The sequence below is a fragment of the Capra hircus genome, chromosome 3 (assembly GCF_001704415.2).
Source record: "Capra hircus breed San Clemente chromosome 3, ASM170441v1, whole genome shotgun sequence".
Classification (NCBI taxonomy): domain Eukaryota; kingdom Metazoa; phylum Chordata; class Mammalia; order Artiodactyla; family Bovidae; genus Capra; species Capra hircus.
The window spans coordinates 37,840,632-37,862,590 of NC_030810.1; the positions used below are offsets into that span (position 1 = coordinate 37,840,632).

Sequence of the window (21,959 nt, forward strand, 5' to 3'; positions counted from 1 at the left end):
AAAAAACAAAGTTGAAAAAAAATTGTGGGTTAGACTTGAATTAGAAGTTGTGCCTAGACTTTACATTGACCTATGCTGCTGCTGCTGCTGCTGCTAAGTCACTTCAGTCATGTCCAACTCTGTCTAACCCCATAGACGGCAGCCCACCAGGCTCCCCCATCCCTGGGATTCTCCAGGCAAGAACACTGGAGTGGGTTGCCATTTCCTTCTCCAATGCATCAAAGTGAAAAGTGAAGTCGCTCAGTCGTGTCCGACTCTTCACGACCCCATGGACTGCAGCCTACCAGGCTCCTCCGTCCATGGGATTTTCCAGGCAAGAGTACTGGAGTGGGGAGCCATTGCCTTCTCTGACCTTCTATGAGGTATATGTTATTAACAACAGCACCATTTTTACAGATGACATTAAAGAACTTGACCAACATCACAAAATTCTTAAGTGTCAGATGTGGTCACTACACTCTACGTGATTTAATTATGTCCACTGCTATGATAAAAGTATAACTTAACTCATATCCTATACAAAGTAACTTAAAGGTATATTCTTTGGAATGATGACTGTAAGAGTTTACATTCTTCCTTTTTTGTTTTAAATTCATTTCTGTTTCACCATTCCCCACTATGAAAACACTTTTAAGAGGTTTTCAGTGACAACCTTTGTTGTTGTTCAGTCCCTAAGTGGTGTCCAACTCTTTGCAAGCCCAAGAACTGCAGCACGACAGGCTTTCCTGTCCTTCATTATCTCCTGGGGCTTGCTCAAACTCTTGTCAATTGAGTGAGGCAGTGATGCCATCCAACCATCTCATCCTCTGTCATCCCTTTCTCCCCCTGCCTAAAATCTTTCCCAGAATCAGGGTCTCTTTCAATGAGTTGGCTCTTCGCATCAGGTGGCCAAACTACTGGAGCTTCAGGTTCAATATCTCCAGCACCACAGCTCAAAGACATCAGTTCCTCAGCATTCAGCCTTCTTTATTGTCCACCTCTCACATCTGTATGTGACTACTGGAAAAACCATAGCTTTGACTATATGGACCTTTGCAGGCAAAGTAATGGCTCTGCTTTTTAAGACCCTGGCTAGGTTTGACATTACTTTTCTTCCAAAGAGCAAGTATCTTTTAATTTTGAGGCTGCACTCACCACCCACAGTGGTTTTGGAGCCCAAGAAAATAAAGTCTGTCCTATTGATTAAATAAACGGTGGTACTATTGTAGTCAGTTACACAGGCCCCAAACCAGGAGTCATTCCATAGTCATTCTGCCCATTCATTATTCATACTATAAACTCAATCTACATCATCTTCTAATCTGTTCCAATCTGTTCCTTCTCCATTCTCAATGCCATTGCTTTACTTTATGCCCTTATCATTTCTCACCTGGATTACTGCAATAACTTCCTAACCAATCTTTCTTTTTCCTTACCTGCTAAGTAGCATCAGGGAAATTTTTGTAAAATGTAAATCTGAATGTACATATCAGTCTTCTTAAAATACTTCACTGGCTGCTCACAGCTTTGCAGACAAAATTCATGTATTTGACCAAATAAACCTGCCAAACTACATGGTGGGAACTGAAAGTACAGTGATAAACAAGTATCTGTCCTATGACAGCTTAATCTAAACATTTCAATTACAATTTTATCTATTACTCTCTCTTTGAGCCACAATAATTAAGAAGTGCTAAAAAAAGTTTCCTTCTCTGCCTGTTTCCTTCTCTTACCTCAATGCCTTTCTAATTACGTATGTGCCATTTTTGTTACCTAAAAAGTCTACCCACTACTTCTCCATCTGCATGGGCAATTCTTCATCCTTAGTTCAGGCATCTCCTTTCTCTGAAACCCTCCTTGAGAGAATATGCTCTTTTTCTCTGTGCGTATACAGTTCCCTGTGCTTGCCTCTCAGTATATCAACAGCAAACACATACTGAACATTTGCTCAGAGCCAGTTGCTGATATAATAAGTGTGTTATTTAATATTAATTTATATAATCCTCACAAAACCATCTAAAGTAGGTGCTTACTATTACTAGCTGAACATTACCTGTTCATCTCCTACCCTAGTAGATGCTAAGCTATTTTAAAATAAGTTTCCTTTTATCTATGTTTGCCCAATGCCTACCACAGTACCTAGAACACAATTTAATACTTAGTTCTAATATCTCTTGAATATACAATCTATATAAAATTGTGCCAAGTATAAATCACCTATTCCTTTTTAGAGGTACTACATGACATTAACATGATAAATTACCCATTTTTAATTCTCCTGTATTAATATAAAGCTTTCGTAAAATAACAGAGGAAAACTCCAGTGTAGTCAAATTTTAGGGACTCTTATTTCAAAAACTAAATAAGATCTATAAAGTAACTAGATTCTTTGTTCTGAATTAGGAGAGAAGACTTGGCTTCCAGTAAAAATAGGACAGTGTGAGGTAGCAAGTTCCTATTGTCCTGCATTTCATATAAAAATAAAAGATGAATACAAAAAAAAGTCCATAAACTCTATTTCAGCAAAATGAGGAGACTGATATAATCTATACATTAGAAAAATGCATAAGGACTGCCAAGACAAGCTAAATAGGAAGCAACGTCAATGGAGAGGGGATAGCAAATAGTGAGGAATCCTAGGGTGCTGATTTAAGAAATAATGGGAAAAACACTTCTTTTAAATTTAAATAAGAAACTCACTTTGAAGTGATAAAACTATCTGTCTTGAGGAAAAAACAACCAAAAAAATCCCAAAGGGCTGGAGAGAAATAGAATGTCCTACAAATACCTGGGCCAATAGAAACTGCCTCATTCTATGTTGAATAACAAAAAGGTAAAGAAGATCAGTGAAATACCAGATGAAGAATACTTAATAGGAAAATGTGGCCATGAAACATGAAAATTCTAATTAAAATATTTTACTTTGAATTATAAAAAATTTATGAAGCCATTAACTTTAGGAAGGAAAAAAAAATCATAGAAATATAAGAACTCAAGGGAAGCCACTGTGATAGCTAAGAACCAATACCCACTAGGCTGGTGACAATACTGCCTCCACTGAGAATGTATGATTAAAGAAACAGAGGACTGAAGGTACTACGTAATTATAAAGGTAACCACTAAAGCAATATAAACTTTAAGGGGAACTTACTACCTACAAGATGAAAACAACCAACACATTTTTTTAAGGAGAGGAGTGGGGAAGCATAACAGAATAATACAACACAAATCCAGGATGTAGCTGATATAATAACAAGGATGAAAGGTTTAATTCAACTTAGAAACTGAATTACAAAGCAAAAACCCAACTCTATGTTGTAGATGAGACACACATTTAAAATAAAGTGATTCAAAACAGTGAAAACAAAAGGACAGGCAAAAAGATAACCTAAGCCACATCCAAATTAGAAAGAAAGTCGAGGTCAATAGTACACAAGGCAGTCAGGTCAAAAATATAAAAATTTTAAATTAAGCCATCTCAGAGTCTTCTTCAATTCTAAAGGGAATAATTCATAGTAAGATATAATAGTTACAAATAGTAGTTATCAATATACCAAAGTTATGAATATCACTTTACCAAATAAGACCAAAAGGAGAAATAGACAATATGCAGGCTTTAAATCATCTCCTTTAGTCAACCAAAGAGATGAAAATAAAGCACCGCTTCTTTGTAAATGCTTGTGTAACACATTAATGAAAACATTTTATGTTTGAATACACAAACACACACATCCATAATACCAAAATGGAGACATATTAATTATACTATGATCACTCTGCAGTAAAACTAAAAATTACTGGGAATTCCCTGGCAGTCCAATGGTTAGGGCTCCACGCTTTCACTACTGAGGGCCTGGGTTCAATCTCTGGTTGGGAACTAAGATCCTGCAAGCCACAGGATAGCCGGAAAACAAACAAAACCCAAAAATTATCATCAAAACTTTAAAACTCTGCAAGGAGATCAAACCAGTAAATCCTGAAGGAAAACAATCCTGAATATTCATTGGAAGGGCTGATGCTGAAGCTAAAGCTCCAATACTCTGACCACCTGATGCAAAGAGCTGACTTATTAGAAAAGACCCTGATGCTGGGAAAAATTGAAGGCAGGAGGAGAACTGGACGACAGAGGAAGAGGTGGCTTGATGGCATCACCGACTCAATGAACATGAGTTTGAGCAAGCTCCGGGAGATGGTGAAGGACGGGGAAGCCTGGTGTGCTACAGTCCATGGGGTCCCAAGGAGTAGGACATGACTGAGCAATGGAACATCATCATCATCACAACTTTAAAACTTCAGGTTGAAACGAAAATACAAACTGAAATTACAAATTATGTATTGAATAGAAACCAAGAATACTAAAAATACTAGGTACTAGAACCAATGAGACCTCAAAAGAGCACAATGCAATATTCTAGACCTTAAATAATTACATGAGTAAGAATAAATGAACTAAACATTGGACTCAAAAAGCTAGGAAAAATACAACACATAAATCTATAATCAAATAAAAAACCATAAATGAAGACATGGAATTCTTCTAAGACTGGCATAGAATCATAAAATATCGAGCAAAGATGTTTAAACTTTTAATTTTCCTTATTACTTTACTTCACTTAATGATAATAATTATAATTTATAGTCGCTCAACATACATTTGTAGTTTAAATCTGTACTACTATACGTTATTGTTAGTATACAAAATAAAACTGGAGATTTGGATTTTTATGTTATCCACAGAATGAGAAAAAGAAATAGTCTTAAGATTAGACTCAAAATACACCCCAAAATGCCATGCTCTCCCCAAACCCACTTAATAGATACCTACAGAAGTTATAGTTCATTATGAATCCAAAGATACAGTCCTACAATGAAACACTTACATTCCCAATCTCAAAGTTCTGTCTCATAAGCAGGTAAAGGGAGGCACTAGCATGTGACCGTATGGTACTGATGCTACTGCTACAGTGCCGCAGAAGCCGGAGGCATAGGTCAGCACACTGCTCTGTTTCTTCTTCAAACAAGAGCTCCGGGAACTGTAAAGAAACAATCCCACCACTGAATTTATGTAGCAGGAGCTTCACATATGTGTTAATATAGCCTGATGGAGAGATTTGTTAGTGTAGCCCAGAAATTGAAAGCATGTTTAAGAGACGATATTTGCTACTGGTTAATAAAATGGACCAGAGAACTAGACAGACTGGGTTTGAATATGGACTATGTTAGTACTGTGACCTTGGACAGGTTTTCTCTTCCATAAAATGAGCCTAATAATATTACCTATGTGGGACTGTATGACTACCTTAGATTAGATAATGTGAATAAAACACTTACTATAGTAACACATAATAAGTCTATGATAAAATTTATTAATTTTTATTGAAATATAGTTGCTTTACAATATTATGTTAGTTTTTTGCTGCACAGCATGAAATGTTCTTACTATTACAAAATGGTATATTTTATCTTCACTGGCTAAGTTTCATCTTATAAGATGACTAAAAGACAAAACAGATACCTTCAAGATTAAGAATATAGATTTTCAGAGGAAATAAATATTTGAAGTAGTTAAACAAACAAAACAAGTACTTTTCTTTCCATTGACCTAGGATAAGCTAATTTCAATGGACTGAACAACTGGCACACTAATTCTTGATAATTCACATCAATAAGAAATAGATAAAATAAGATGAAAACACAAAAAGCCCAATATTTAAAACAGGCTATTAATTTTAAGCCCTTCTCCACATCAAAACTACTCTTTTTTTTTTTTTCCCAATCCAGAAAACAGGTTAAAGGTAGTCCAAATAAGAAAGAAATAGGCAGTAGAGGAAAGGCAAAGAAGAATCAAGTCTTAGGTTATTACTAAAATTTTATCTATAAATATATTTAAGCTATAATCAATGAATGTATCAAGTGATCTTAGACAATGTTAGTAAAGAAAACAAAGTCTGACAAGACAGCAGGCACAAAAATAACCCACCTTTGAAACCAGGGCTCTCTGGGTAGCAAAACAGTGCTGTAGATAAACTGCACTTTGGTTACAAGCCATGCTGTGTAGTAACACTTTCAGCACCCCACCAAGGATGCTCTCTTTGGATTCTGTTACAGAAACTGTCTGCAATTTTAAAACAGATATGTTAACTGTAATCTGGTTAGAGACAGAATATGTAAAAATTAACAAATAAAAATTTTAATAGGAAAAAGATAATGTAAGATCTAGAAGCTCCTCAAAGAAAAGAAGCTCAGAGGGATTTTGATAAGAAAAGGGGAAAAAAAGAATGGACAGAATTTAAATGAGAAAAAAAGAGAAGCGAGGACATAACTTTTGGGATCTACTGACATTTAAATATAATTGTATGGTTCAATAAATACCTTTTTCCCCAACCCTAATTTACCAAATCTATACTAGTTTAAATTCCTCTAATTAGTGTTTTTACCTGAACAACAATCTCTAATGTATCCAGAATGATTAGATTTGCTTCAGTAGCCAGATTGCCGTCAATCAGTGCTTCGTGTTCAATCTCTGCTCTTGACCTAAAACAAAAGATTAGAAGAAATTATATGTTATCTTTTAGAAAATCCAATAGATCTGAAATTCACAAAAGACTTAAAGATGTACAGAAATTTTAAAATCTTGGAGTCATTTTTTCAGGGGAAGAGTTTTTCCAATAGTTGCCCGAGTGTGAAGTTATTAATTGGATAAGGAAGAATATTCTGCATGTTTAAAAATGTTTTGTTTTAATCTACATTTGTCAAACATGCCAAGACTTTCTCACCCCATTACAGTACGACAGTGCCACTAAAGGCTTTCAGAGAGAGTTACAGCAAACACAGGAAAACACTGTTTTGTTCTAAACGGCACAGACACTAGGTGGTGCTATATAGGCTTGTATTTAGGGCTACTTTAAAGCAGTACCCAAAATGTTTAGTATTCATGTTACCATTTCAAGGATTTTCAACATATTTATTTAGGATAAAAGAACTTTCTTAAAAATAAAGTTTTGTCTAATTTTCCCAAATTTCTGATACAAAAATTTTAATACAGAAAATGAGTAACTCTTCAGTGAGATTCTGAATGGAATCTCACTGATTAGAAATAAAACTTGATGTAATAAAGTGGTTTACTTGAATACTAATACTTATAAAAGTATTATTTAATTAAAATTTAATGAATATATGCAATTTATGAGTAAAGCTAACATTTCAATCACAATGTATATACGGAAACTACAACCAAATAGACCAAAAAATATATATATAAATCAAAGCAAAAATACAAGGGCATATTAAATGCTATCGTTCAAAGTTAGCTATTAATTAAAGTCTGAATCTTTATTACTACCACTAAAGAGAACAGTTTATGAATTTACATTTTATAAATTTAAGGAGAAAATACAATATTAGAATTAAATTGGAAAAGAAATATAATATTCAAACTTAAAATTCCAGTGAGATTTTGTGAAGACACATGAAAAACAAGATGTTTAACCCAAAAGAATCAGGAAAATACCAAAAAGAAAAAGAAAATGGCTTCCTTAAAGCAAAGTAAGATAAGCGAAGAGAACACATAACGCAAGTGCAGAAGTAAAGCCACATACTAATAACACAGTATCTCAGTGCTTTGTGATTTTTAAAAAACACAATACATACGGAAAAATAATTAAAGAAATGGACAAGAAAAGACAGGAAAGCAGACCCCCAAACTTTAAGAATTTTTAACACAGTTACATACAGCATCTGCTCTGGTCCAAGTATGTGTCTTTCCTGCCAAATTCATACAATGAAAATCTAATGCCTAAGGTAATGGTGTTAGGAGGTACAGCTTTCGGAAGGTGATCGGAGAATCAGGGCAGAGTCCTCATGAATGAGATTAATGCCTCTACAAAAGAAGCACCTAGGAATTTCCTTGTCCTTAAACCATAAGGGAACACAGCAAGAAGCCTATAAACCCAGAAAAGGGCCTTCACCAGATACTGAATCTGTTGGTGCAATGATCTTGAACTCCCCAGCCTTCAGAACTGTAAGAAATAAATTTCTGTTATTTAAAAGTGACCCAGTGCATGTCATTTTGTCATAGCAGCATAAAGAGACTAAGAGTTTCTGACAATCTTAAACTTATCTATGTGGGACTGATCCTGCTGCTTCTGTCTCTGCTGGCTCCCACAGGGCCTTGCTTCCTATGTTTTATGATTTTACTGTGGGAGAGCTGGTTTCCCTGGTAAGGAATCTGCCTGCCAAGCAGGAGATGTGAGTTCGATCCCTGCGTCAGGAAGATCTCCTGGAGAAGGAAACAGCAACCTTGTATTCTTGCCTAGGGAATCCCATGGACAGAGGAGCGTCACAAGATGCAGCCCACAGGGTCCTAAAGAGTCAGACATGACTGAGCTACTGAGCATGTAGGAGAGCTAATATTCTGAAAGCTTCTCTGTGAGAATCCTCTAAAGTTTGGACAGAAGATGGCTCTCAGGGTGACCAATTTAGGACAGGACTGGGTGGGCAGGGGGGTCCCTGGGACATTCACTGCTAAATTTAAGAGTACTAGGCAAACCCAAATGAATTGGTCACTATATTCTCAAAGTTTTAGGGGCCTATCAAGTTACCTGAAATTAGGAATTATCAGGAAAAGATTGCAGTCCTCTGACACAATGCCAAGCAATTTTCAAGCCAAGCAATGTTATCTGTGGTTACCTGGGCAGTGAGAAGGGTTTATTTCCAGTTCCCCTTATGAAGATGCAGTCCTTTAGAATCCTGGACTCATGAAAGTGTATTTTTAGTTGTTTTTGGCAATAGAGTGGCCAGTTGGTGTACCTAGTTTGTCTCCATACTAGAAACAGAAGACTTATAGTGTTTTGTCTTTCTTTAACTATATTTTAAGCTCTAAGAGAGCAAAGATTTTCTAATTTTTTATAATCCTTGAAATATTTACTTTCAGTGTGACACCCACAATAGTGACATTTCAAAAATAGTTGCTCAATCCATTTTCCAGGGGTATTGTTGGGGGAAACAAAGCGACATTTAAATAGGTAACCTTTAGCTTTACTATACCATATGAAAAATTCTTCCCCCAAATTGTTTTTAATCCAAAATGGAAAAATTAAATATAACTGTTCTGACTTCTAAAATTTGAACGCTTAATTATATAAAATAACACTAAAAGTAATCATTTTCTTCTTGCACTTGAAATTCAACAAGCCCATCAATAAGATAAAATAGAAGGTTTATTACTTGTCAAGCTTCTCAGTGTTTTGACGCCAGTGAGTCATATCCTTTCTCCACCTCAGATTTTCTTGACTTCCAAAGGCACTTCCAGATGGGCTTCTCTCTGTCAAACAAATTTCAAAACCTTCTTTAAAAATGTTATTTCAGACCACATCCATGTATATTTGCAAACATATAAGAAATACTACAGGGCTTCCCTGGTGGCTCAGTGGTACAGAATCCACCTATCAGTGCAGGAGACATGGGTTTGGTTCCTGATCAAGGAAGATCCCACATGCTGCAGAGCAACTAAGCCCGCCACAACTACTGAGCCTGCGCCCTAGAGCCCAGGAGCCGTAGCAACTGAGCCCAGGTGCTCCAACTGCTGAGGACTACTCGCCCCAGAGCCCGCACCCCACAACAAGAAAAGCCAGCAGAACGAGACGCTCACAAACCGCAACTGGAGAGCATCCCCTGCTCACCACAACTAGACAAAAGCCCATGCAGCGTCGAAGGCCCAAAACAGCCATAAATAAGTAAATAAAATTTTAAAAAAGGGATACTACATAATGTTAGTAATTTTATTAACACAGCCATTTTATCCTCCACACAAGTGGAAAAACCTGACAATGGTGCTTTCTATTAAAAATTTTCACAACAGTTATAGGATATATTTGCTAAATATAATATAGAAAACCCAACACTTTTGTAAATAAGCAAACTTTTAAATTCTGACTTCCTGAAAATCTTAACCATGGTTTATAAGACTATGCATGATATGATTTTATTTTCTCCACCTTTGTTTATACTGCCATTATCGTGTGTGTGTGTGTGTGTGTGTGTGTGTGTGTAGTTTCAATACATATGCTCTTGATTTAGGATGTACACAATAGTGATTGTTCCTTTTACCTGATTGTTTTTCACACAAATTTTCACTGGCCAGTTATTCATCACCTCTGCTGAAAGGCCTTCCTCAACTTTCCACCACTTCCTTTCCTCTTAATTTACTTTATTTCTCTCCACAGCACTTAAGACCACAAGAATAAAAGCTACAAATTACGGAAGGTTCTGAAAGTAATTATTTCTTTTGGTCTACAGAAGGCAGGAGAGGAGAACAGAGAGGCTCTCCCCCAAGAGAAACGGAAGGCAGAGTGAATGGTATGGGCTCCTTTAAGGGGCAGCAGCAACAGAAGTGGTTCAGACTAATCGAGCACAAGTGGAGAAGTCATTGAGAATTGTGGAGAAATACGTATACTTAAACAACAGAATCAAGTCATGACTTCAGGCTTTCAACTAGAAGACTACTCCTCCTCTTTGAAAACAACGAGACTTTGGCTGGGGGGGATGGAAATAAAATGAAAGTAAAAATGCAGAGTTCAAACAGAAATTTTAAAAATACTGAGAAACAAATATAATTTGACACACAATAAAGGATTAATCTGGATATTCCTTCTGCTTTCTCTCCTTTTCTTTCTCTTTCTGTCCCTCTTTACTTCTTCAATTTTGAAACCTCTGTCTTTAAGGAATTTTGTGAAAGAAAGCAAAAAGATTTGTCTATCTTAAGACAGTTAACAAAATAAGTATCTGTGATCTACCTTCATTATTATCATTAACTTTATTTTTTTTTTTCAGGAAACTTTCTCTCATCTCCTCAGTTAAGAACGTCTATCATTAGGTGACCTAGCTTATTAAGTGTCCAAATATAAATAAGAATTGCAAACGGAATTATTTTAATTTTAAGAAGATGAGAACTTCAATTATTTTTTTAAGTGAGACACAATTCACGTATAATATTATATTGGTTTCTTGTGTATAAAATAATGATGCAATACATGTATATATTACAAAATGATCATCACAACAAGTCTAGTTAACATCCATGACCATGAGTAGCTTCAAATGCTTTTCTCTTATGATAAGAACTCTTAAGATGTACTCGCTTCGCAACTTTCAAGTATACATTTGTTAACATGCTATAAGCTACTTCTCTAGTACTTAAGAATTCTAAAACTGTGAGTTTGTACCTTTTGACTCCCTTCACTCATTTTGTCCACCCCTACCCTGCACCTAACTGTTCCCTGTACATATGAGTTTGGGGAAAGTGGGGTTTACTTGTGGTTTTTCTTTTTTTAGCTTCCGCATCCAGAACTTCATTTCTTACATTTAAACAGTGGTAGCTGTACAAAGACTATACATTTAAAAATGTAACAAACATATTGTTAAAAGCTCTATTCCTTTCAACAGTAAATCTAGAAAGAGCTATGGTATAATATAAAGAACACTAAATTAGAAGTCAAAAGATTCTGGTTCTGTCACTTAGTTTATGACCTTAGGCAAGTTATTTACCTCTGAGAGTTTTATTTTAAAGATGAAAATAATTATTTGTTAGGTTTGATATAATTAAATGACCTAGAAAGTTAATATTCATACTTTATAGAGTTGTTGCACATATTAAATGAGTTAAAAGAAAATCAATAGGTACATGATATGAGCCAGGCGTGCTGTAGTCCATGGGGTCACAAAGAGCTGGACACAGCTGAGCAACTTAACTGAACTGAAACTCTATACAACTAAAGCGAAAAAACAACACTATCAATTTCAAAGGCAAAGACTGTCTTATTCATTATTAAATTCCAAACACACACAGCATATAAAAGATACTTCAGTTCAGTTCAGTTCAGTCCAGTTCAGTTGCTCAGTTGTGTCCGACTCTTTGCAACCCCATGAATCGCGGCAAGCCAGGCCTCCCTGTCCATCACCAACTCCCGGAGTTCACTCAGACTCGCCTCCATCGAGTCAGTGATGCCATCCAGCCATCTCATCCTCTGTCGTCCCCTTCTTCTCCTTCCCCCAATCCCTCCCAGCATCAAAGTCTTTTCCAATGAGTCAACTCTTCGCATGAGGTGGCCAAAGTCAAGCTCAATATTCAGAAAACGAAGACCATGGCATCCGGTCCCATCACTTCATGGGAAATAAAAGATACTTAAGTTTACCTAAATAAAGGATCATTAAGTTAAATGGCCAATCAAAAAACAACACATATAAAATATTCATGTAAACATACACTCACATTTTAAGCCAACAACATATATTGAGCTGTTAGCATATGTCATGTACACAGATGACTAAACCATCATCTTTCAGCAGTAATACTGCTTCACAATTTACAAAATATTCATACACACACACACACACACACACACACACACGGTCACCACAAAGATGATAAGATCAATTAGTTACACTACCTTTTAAAATCTCAAACAACCACAAGTGGATGAGGAAAGGGAAGTGGGAAGATTAAATGGTTGGCCAAGATTATATGGCTAATGGGTAGCAGACCAGGGATTAGAAACAGGCTTCAGATGCAACTAAATTATTTTCTCTTCCTGATACTTGGGATAGGCAATATTTTTGCCTAATCTATGGGATATATTAATTCACTGCAAAAGTAGGACACTTTTAAGAGTACAAAGTCGTGTTACAGAGGATGTACAAGCCAAGCGAGAACAACAATGTAAGCTACAGATTATGTATGATGATAAGGCATCAGTGTAGGCTGATCAACTGTGATAAGAGATGGCAACTCCTATATGAAAAGCTGATAATGAGGGGTGTCATACATGTGTGAAGACAGGATAAACAGGAAATGTCTGTATTTTTAGCTCAATTTTTCTATGAACCTAAAACTGCTCTTAAAACCTATACAGTATTGTAAAGTAAAATAAAAATTAAAAAAATTGTTTTAATAAATAAATAAATGTATTGAAAAGTTAAAAAAAAAAACACCTATTTTTAAAATAAGGGAAACAATTAATAATCACACAAAGGTTACAAGAACAAACTGAGATTATCCAGAGCAAACTGGAAGTATGTTCACTCTAATTAAATAGGAATTCTAACTTGCAAAGACATGGCTATTCAAGTTAATTCACAGCTACATTAAAACACTGTTTTAAAAGTGCAGAACTGTCACTGAAGACTTGCAAAAATGATCACTGTAATAGTGTTCAGGGAATCTGAAAGAACTGTCACCAGAAGGAGAAGACATTCTGTACGTACCAAGCTGTCCTCGGCTTCGGCGCACCATTTCTTGCCTAGCACCTATGCTTCCAAGAATAGCTTCCTCAAGCTTTGCTCTCATGTCTTTTGATTTCTTAAAGGTCAAACTATTCATTCTTTCAAATACTTTCTTTCCCTAAAATTTAAACGTCAGAAAAGAAGACACAGTAAGGAAATTTTCTTCTTTTCCACATTATGTTCCCTCTTGCTCTTCTTGGCAATGGCACAATGATCACTTACTTTGTACTCAAAGCAAGATACACAAAGATAAAGCAGATCTAATAGCCGGTTTAGCTGCAGGACTGAGAGATCTGTAAACCACTTTTGTAGAACTGTCTCATCTGCATTCTTGAGAACCCAAAGCAGACAGATCAAAAGACTCCGACTTGATTCTGCTGAGAAGGTAGTGTGTTGCCTGCCACTCTGAAAATAAAAAGCAGTAAAATGAGACAGAATGATCAAAGACCACTTGTTTTTTTTCAGTTGTCAGTTGTTTTCTTCTAAAAGCATGTCTAATATCATGTAAGAAACAAATCGCCAGTCTAGGTTCGATACAGGATACAGGATGCTTGGAGCTGGTGCACCGGGATGACCCAGAGAGATGGTATAGGGAGGGAGGTGGGAGGGGGGTTCAGGATTGGGAACTCATGTACACCTGTGGCAGATTCATGTTAATGTATGGCAAAACCAATACAGTATTGTAAAGTAAAATAAAGTAAAAATAAATAAATAAATAAAAGCAATGTGAAAGTAATTACTTTAAAATCAAATATTTTGAAAGAGCCATTTGACTTAGGCAATATTTGTGTAACTCATACATAACCTTAAACTTAAGATACTAAAACTTAATGAACCTTTCCTAGCAACAGAAAATTGTTTCTAGGGCTTACAGAAGACTGCAAATAGAAGTTAACAGGAAACATGAAGGGAAAAACTAAAAGGCTCTATTATTAAAAAGTAGGTCCTACATTAAAAACTATGATATCTAAAGAAGACAATCAAAAGGGAGGGGTTATATGTATACCTACAGCTGATTCATGTTGAGGTTTGACAGAAAACAGCAAAATTCTATAAAACAATTACCCTTCAATAAAAAATAAGTAAATTTTAAAAAAGACGCCAGGCCTCCCTGTCCATCACCATCTCCCGGAGTTCACTCAAACTAACATCCATCGAGTTGGTGATGCCATCCAGCCATCTCATCCTCTGTCGTCCCCTTCTCCTCCTGCCCCCAATCCCTCCCACCATCAGAGTCTTTTCCAATGAGTCAACTCTTCGCATGAGGTGGCCAAAGTACTGGAGCTTCAGTTTTAACATCAGTCCTTCCAAAGAACACCCAGGACTGATCTCCTATAGGATGGACTGGTTGGATCTCCTTGCAATCCAAGGGACTCTCAAGAGTCTTCTCCAACACCACACTTCAAAAGCATCAATTCTTCGGTGCTCAGCTTTCTTTACAGTCCAACTCTCACATTCATACATGACTACTGGAAAAACCATAGCTTTGACTAAATGGACCTTTGTTGGCAAAGTAATGTCTCTGCTCTTCAATATGCTATTTAGGTTGGTCATAACTTTTCTTCCAAGGAGTAAGCATCTTTTAATTTCATGGCTGCAGTCACCATCTGCAGTGATTTTGGAGCCCCCAAAAATAAAGTCTGACACTGTTTCTACTGTTGTCCCATCTATTTCCCATGAAGTGATGGGACCAGATGCCATGATTTTACATAAATGTAAATAAATTTTAAAATTCTAGTGAAAGACAAAAATGAACAGACCAGATTTTTAAAATATAAGACAAAATACAACTACATGAATTAAATAATGAAAATGTTAGCTATAAATCATAGTATGTAGTTAGAAGAATAATTAATGGAAAATATTTACAATTAAAGTAAGTATCAAAGAAGGAAGGGTGAAAATTAGCGAGTTAATAAGCATCTATCTAAAGAAGTTAGAAAAAAGAACATCAATATAAACCAAAAGAAAGTAAAAGTAAATAATAAACATTCAAAAGTGGGGCTCAGCATTGACCCCAAATGTGTTCTTTATACAAAGTAAAGGAATATACAAATTTCTACTGAGACTGACTTAAGACAAAAGATATGAAAAGCTAGTCACAGAAATGAAAATGTTTACATCTACTATAAATGTTACAGACTTTTAAAAAATCATGGAAGATATTTGAAACAGTTTTGTATGCCAAGAAATTTGAGTAAATTTCTACCAGAATAAAATTTACAAAAACCAGTGTAAAAAGAAATAGAAAACTTGAACAGTCCTACAATCATTAAATATATAGATAATTTTAACACTTTCAAAAAAGATTACTGCAGGTACAGATGGCTTCACTCACAAGTTCTCCAAATATTCTAGGAAGAAATAATTTCAATTTTAAACAAGTAGTTGCAGGGAACAGATTAAATGGGAAATCCCCTAGCTCATTTTCATCATCTAAACTACCTGATTCCAAAATCTGAATAGAACATTATGATCTTACTAACACAGATACACAATCTTAAAATACAGCAAATCCAATCTATTAATACACAATCACAAAAAAGTTAAGTTTAATTCATGAATTCAAGGTAGGTTTAACACTAGAAAATCAATTGAAAGATTTAAAAGTAAAAGATATAAAAGCAAAATAACATGACAGACTCAATGGTGCAAAAAAGCATGCTAAAACTCAACAACTATTCATAATTACAAAAGTAAAACTCTTAGCAAACTAAGAACAAGAAGGGGACTTTCATAATATAAGAGGGTATAAAAAAAAACCAACCCCCAAAACCAAAATCTTTAGCACCTGTATTTAAGAATGAAATGTTGCAAGCTTCTCCTTTTATGATGCCAACTATCACTACTTCTATTTAACACTGTACTCAAGATTCTAGCTCATAAACAAGCTATGAAGAAACACTGGAAGGAAGAAAAGAACGGCCATTGTTCACAGATGATATGATTGTATACATAGGAAATAAAAACTATACCTATGTTATTAATTTAGCAATTCTTCTGGAAATAAATATTATTGTTCAAAATCAATTCTATGTCCACACAAAAGCAATCAACAATTAGGGAGTTGTCTGATAGTTTAGTGTTTAGATTTGATGCTTTCACTGCCATAGCCCAGATTCAATTTCTGATCAGAGAACTGAGATTCCCCCAAGCCATGGGGCATGGCCAAAAAGCAAAAAAAGATAATCAGCAATTAGAAAACAGTTTATGAAAAAGATGACATTTATGAGACTATGAGAACATGCTGCTACTGCTGCTGCTGCTAAGTCGCTTCAGTCGTGTCCAACTCTGTGTGATCCCAGAGACGGCAGCCCGCCAGGCTTCCCCGTCCCTGGGATTCTCCAGGCAAGAACACTGGTGTGGGTTGCCATTTCCTTCTCCAATGCATCAAAGTGAAAAGTGAAAGTGAAGTCGCTCAGTCGTGTCTGACCCTCAGCAACCCCATGCAGCCTTCCAGGCTCCTCCGTCCATGGGATTTTCCAGGCAAGAGTACTGTAGTGGGATGCCATTGCCTTCTTCAATGAGAACATGATGTTATACATATACTTATATGTGTATTATATATTATCACACTGCATAACTTTATAATATTAGTAAAATACTTTTAAAATATCAAGGACCAACAATACACCTACAAAAGATGTTCTGGGCCTCTTTGGTAAAAAGCTATAGAAGTTTATGTATATAAACACATCAAAGAAGGTCCTAATAGTGGGGAATCCTAACATATTCAAGGATTTGGGGATTCACTGGTGTAAAAATATTAATTTTTCCAAAAACTGATCCATAGATTCAATACGATCTTATTTTAAAATAAGACACTCTATTCACTAAATTCACAATTAAGTGTGTGGAAAAAGCAAGTTACAAAAAGAAAGAAACCTTTGAACCACTTATAACTGGCAATGGACTTAATCCTGACATATGAACTACTATAAATTATAAACAAAGGCAGACAATCCAATGGAAAATGAGGAGTCAGTGTTCTATATTTCGCCCCGAATGGTGGTTACAAAAGTATTATTTTAAAATCTTTTGTAAACATCTACATTTATGTTTCATGTACAGTATATTTCATATAAGCGAGGTTTTAAAAAACAAAAAGCAAGGCCAATAAAATTGAGAATAGTGGTCATTTTGAGGGGAGAAAGGGATTGAATTGAGAGCAAACTGGGAACTTTTAAGGAAATTGAAAAGTTCTACTTCTGAAGCTGAGTGGCAGGTACGCTGCTGTTTCTCCTATTATATTTTAACTGTACATGCACTTTATATACATATATACAATAGCAAATGCAAAAGAAAAAACTGATAAATTAGAATTCATCAAAATTAAAACTTTTGCCAATACAAGTGACACTATCAAGAAAATGAAAAGATAATGCACATAAGAAAATACCTGAAAATCACATATCTGATAAGGAATTTATGTCCAGAATAAACAAAAACTCTTTCAATAACAACTCAATAACAAGAAGATGAATAACACAATCTTAAAATATTAAAGGATTTGAATGGACGTTTCTCTATGTAAGATATATGAAAAGATGTGTATTATATACAAATGAAATGATACTCTCAGTATCAGCAGACATTAGGTAAACACAAAGCAAAACCACAATGAGACACCACATCATACATACTAAGGTGTGAAGAATATATAATAAAAAAGAGATAATAAAAAGTGTTGGTGAGGATTTAGAGAAATAGGAACCTTTATTAACTGCTGGTGAGAATTTAAAATGGAGCAGCTACTCTGAAAGAGTTTAAAAGTTTTCTCAAAATATTAAAGTTATTAATACACACGATCCAGCAAATCCATTCCGAGGTATCTACCTAAGAGAAATGAAAACATGTGTGGACACAAAGACACGGACACAAGTGTGCCTAGCAGCATTATCCCTAAGAGCCCCAAACTGGAAACGATTCAAATATTCATCAAAAGATAAATGGATAAAAAAAAAAGCTGGTCTATCAATATAAAGGAATATTATTTGGCAATTAAAAAAAAGTACTGATACACGCCACATCATGAATGAACCTCAACAACATTATTGCTTAGTGAAAAAAGCCAGATATAAAGATCACAGTGCATAATTCCATCTATATGAAATGTCCAGAATAGGCAAATCTATGCAGGCAGAAAGAAAGTTAGTTGCTGCCTAGGACTATGGCTGTGGGGCACCAGAGAGTGAAGGCTAATGGGGTTCAGGGTTCTTTTGGGAATAATGGAAATGTTCTAAAATCAAATTGTGGTGATAGATGCCTAACTCTGTACAGATACTAAAAACCATGAAATTATACACTTAAAATGGATGAATCTTTTGATGTGTAAATTATCTCAATAAAACCTTTTTAAAAGTTGTCAAGCAGGCCAGCTTCCATAAATATGATTGCAGCTTTTTGAAAGAAAGTCATTTAAAACTTTCAGAAGTTGATCTTGCTCTACTAGCAATTTGTTTCCTCCCTGCCACCATGTTCTTCCCTCTTTAAGAGGGAAAATTACAGAGCAAAATGACTATCAATTTATTTAAATATGAAAAAGTATGAACTTTCACAGATTAAAAATAAATATTCTCAATGGCTAAACAACTGAGATTATATCTCTTAGGAACTGATAAAGAATAAAATGGATTTTAAAAACGAAGAGTAGAGGCTATAAATTGAAAATGAGGCAACTTTAAAAAATTCTGAATGATAAAATAGTGCTTTTATACCAAAAAGATCGAGGTAATTAAGAGTTTTTCAAACAACTTAGTATAGTATAGAAAATATTTTCAGAAAAAAAATATTTTCACAAAATAAAACTCAGAGTACTTTTGCATCAGTTAATATAATAATCTGTTATTGAAGAGTATATCCTTATAAATATCTATCTTTCCAGATAAAACTTCTGTAGGAGGGTTGTTTTTACCGTTGACGTGAGGAGGAAGCTGCCGGGCCTTGTTAGCTGAGGGACTGATGTTCCTGCAATTGCCATGGCGACTGTCTGGCTTATCATGCTTCCACTCTCACTCTCGTAGTCATCAGCAGCTATACAGATTGGTCTTCCTCGTTGATTGTGAGTTTCTGGAAAAAACAACCCAGAAATAAATAAACTTCTCTTTAAGTAACAGCTATTGGGCATGCCATTCCCTTTCTATTCTCCTTTACTCTTCAAAGGAAAACCTATTAACATATACTGAATATTATTATATTTTACCTAAATGGCAACCCACTCCAGCACTCTTGCTGGGAAAATTCCATGGACTGAGGAGCCTGGTAGGCTACAGTCCATGGGCTCGCAAAGAGTCGGACATGACTGAGCGACTTCACTTTAAATATTTTAAACACTAACTCATTCCTATAGTACTACTTAGAGTTTTGTAAGGAACATTCAGTTCGGTTCAGTCGCTCAGTCATGTGTGACTCTTTGCAACCCCATGGACTGCAGCACTTGCTAGTAAAAGAAAATATATAGTAACAATAATATAAATTTCTCCCTTCAGATAAGGAAACCCACTTTAATGATCAAATACTAGGAAAACTACTCAATTATAAGTCTATCAAAGGCAAGGAGTTGGTTATCTGTGTATCAGCAGCATCTACTCATGGTACATAGTAGATAACAGTAAAAATGTTTTAATTGAACTGGAAGTACTTTATCAGGCTAACTGCTAGTTCAAATGCAACCTACACTATTTTCTTTAAGAGAAATGAAGGAATTTAAATAAATTCTTAAAGTGGAAAGCAAGAATAAAATTTTGTGGATTACAGTTTTTAAAAAGCAATATAACTTAAACTTATTAACCAGCTATTAGTGATATCATTCTCGCTATTAAGATGAATAGTAATTTCAATTTTATGTATATGAATAAAATTGGGACTGAGAGTGGTAGATATCTGACAAGTTTCCTCATATTTATTTTTTCCAGATAAACAGTATACACTCACACACACACACAATTCTCTTTCCTAATAGGTAGACATGTGCGTGCATGCTCAGTCCTGTCCAACTCTTCCCAACCCCATGGATTGTAACCTGCCAGGCCCTTCTGTCCACAGGATTTTCCAGGCAAGAACACTGGAGTGGGTTGCCATTTCCTCCTCCAAGGGATCCTTCCAACCCAGGGATTGAACCCATGTCTCCTGGTCTCCTGAACTGGCAGGTAGATTCTTTACCACTGGGTCACCTCGGAAGCCCTACAGGTAGGTATAGAAATGCTGTAAAACCATTTTTTTTAATGCATCATAAGAAATACTTACAGAATCCTTGCAGTGACTTCTCTCACAAAGGCAAAAGTTTTTTTTCAAACTCTGTTAAGTATTTACAGTGAACCTACATCATTGTGAGTTTTCTTATATTTCTTTTCCTAAAGTAAGATTATTTGCAAATTTTTCTAATACTTTTAAACATTGAGATTTGCCTTTAGAGTTTGTCTTAAATATACTAAGTACCTGTAAAATCATATAGCTGAGGAACAGTTTCCATGATAATACCAATCAGAGGTAGATACAACATAGCCACTCGAGCCTTTGTCTGGGGGTCAGAGTACCGTGGATCTGAGTCGTGACTGGATAATAAATTGTGTACCATATTGATGACTTTCTTATGCAATCCAAACAGTCTATTTAAAAAGAAGATGGAGAAGGAGTTGCAGTAAGGTCACAGAGATTGGTTAACATCTTTAGAGCAAACAGTAAGTCATGGTACTGAATCAACTTGTTCAACTTAACTTTGCCACATATCTGCATGTATTCCTATAAAACATTTTTCATTTTAAAATTAACGAATGTTCAAAAAATAAATAAAATAAAACCAGTGAATGTCTCACTGTATTAAATAAGAAAGGAGGGAAAAGGAAATACTATATAAATTCACTTAGAAGTAAATCTGAATATATTTTCATTAATTCCTTAGAAATTAATGCACTTAATATTAATAACTTTAGATCAGTTAGTTATATTTTAAAGCAAAAGAGTTTTAAGTAGCTGTAAATTTTATTTCATCAAGTGAAATATTTTCACATTTATCCAAAATAAACTTTCATTTCCTTTTACAAAGAGGAAATATCCTCTACCTATGGATTATGTAGTCACAACAAGGGTTGTCTTTGATATCTCTGTTTAAACTGACCCTCCATGCTCACTTGGGCCCTTACTACTTTCTACACTTCTAAGCCCAAGTTTCAGCTGGGCTACTGCAATAGCAAGGACCACTCTCCACACTCTTTTGGCTTCTCTTCTTAGACTGAAGCTGCTTGATGATGCAAACCATTCTAATGTAAAATGTCTCCAACTTCAACTGCCCTTAATGCTGTACCTGGCAGGTGTTTCAGATCTCACTGTTTCTCCTTAAGCCTCTCACCATCAATCTCAACAGAAGACCTTACCTCTAACTTTTTTCTTCAAGGAAAGAAAAGCCATTCTAAATATGCTCTGGCCAGACCTGTCAATGCATCTCCATCTTTATAGCTAACAAATCAACTTTCCTTTTATCTCGGAGAAAGTTGTACCTTCTTTCAGAAAGCAGTTTCCCCTTATGCTCAGTCAATCTACCCTTTCTTCAATAGCTTCAATGAACCCTTTCACTAAGTTCTTCCCTTGTAAATACACTTTCACTTGAAACTAGTTTACTCTGGCTTGTATATAGTATTCCTCTTATGATTTATCTAGTAATAAATTTCCTGAATGTACAGTCTATATCAAGCATTTTCTTCCAT

General features: G+C 35.3%; 1 protein-coding gene across 4 annotated transcripts in view; it reads right to left on the minus strand.

Moving 5' to 3' along the window:
* Positions 1 to 21,959, minus strand: part of DOCK7 (dedicator of cytokinesis 7) — a 191,425-nt gene that overhangs the window by 34,637 nt on the left and 134,829 nt on the right. For all 4 annotated transcript variants that reach the window (XM_018044971.1, XM_018044997.1, XM_018044990.1 and 1 more), the window contains 8 exons: positions 20,695 to 20,864; positions 19,172 to 19,326; positions 13,480 to 13,662; positions 13,240 to 13,375; positions 9,205 to 9,301; positions 6,417 to 6,513; positions 5,960 to 6,094; positions 4,860 to 5,012 (listed from right to left, as the gene is read on the minus strand). In XM_018044971.1, coding sequence (XP_017900460.1) covers positions 4,860 to 5,012; positions 5,960 to 6,094; positions 6,417 to 6,513; positions 9,205 to 9,301; positions 13,240 to 13,375; positions 13,480 to 13,662; positions 19,172 to 19,326; positions 20,695 to 20,864 — 1,126 coding nt within the window. The remainder of the gene's footprint in view (positions 1 to 4,859; positions 5,013 to 5,959; positions 6,095 to 6,416; positions 6,514 to 9,204; positions 9,302 to 13,239; positions 13,376 to 13,479; positions 13,663 to 19,171; positions 19,327 to 20,694; positions 20,865 to 21,959) is intronic.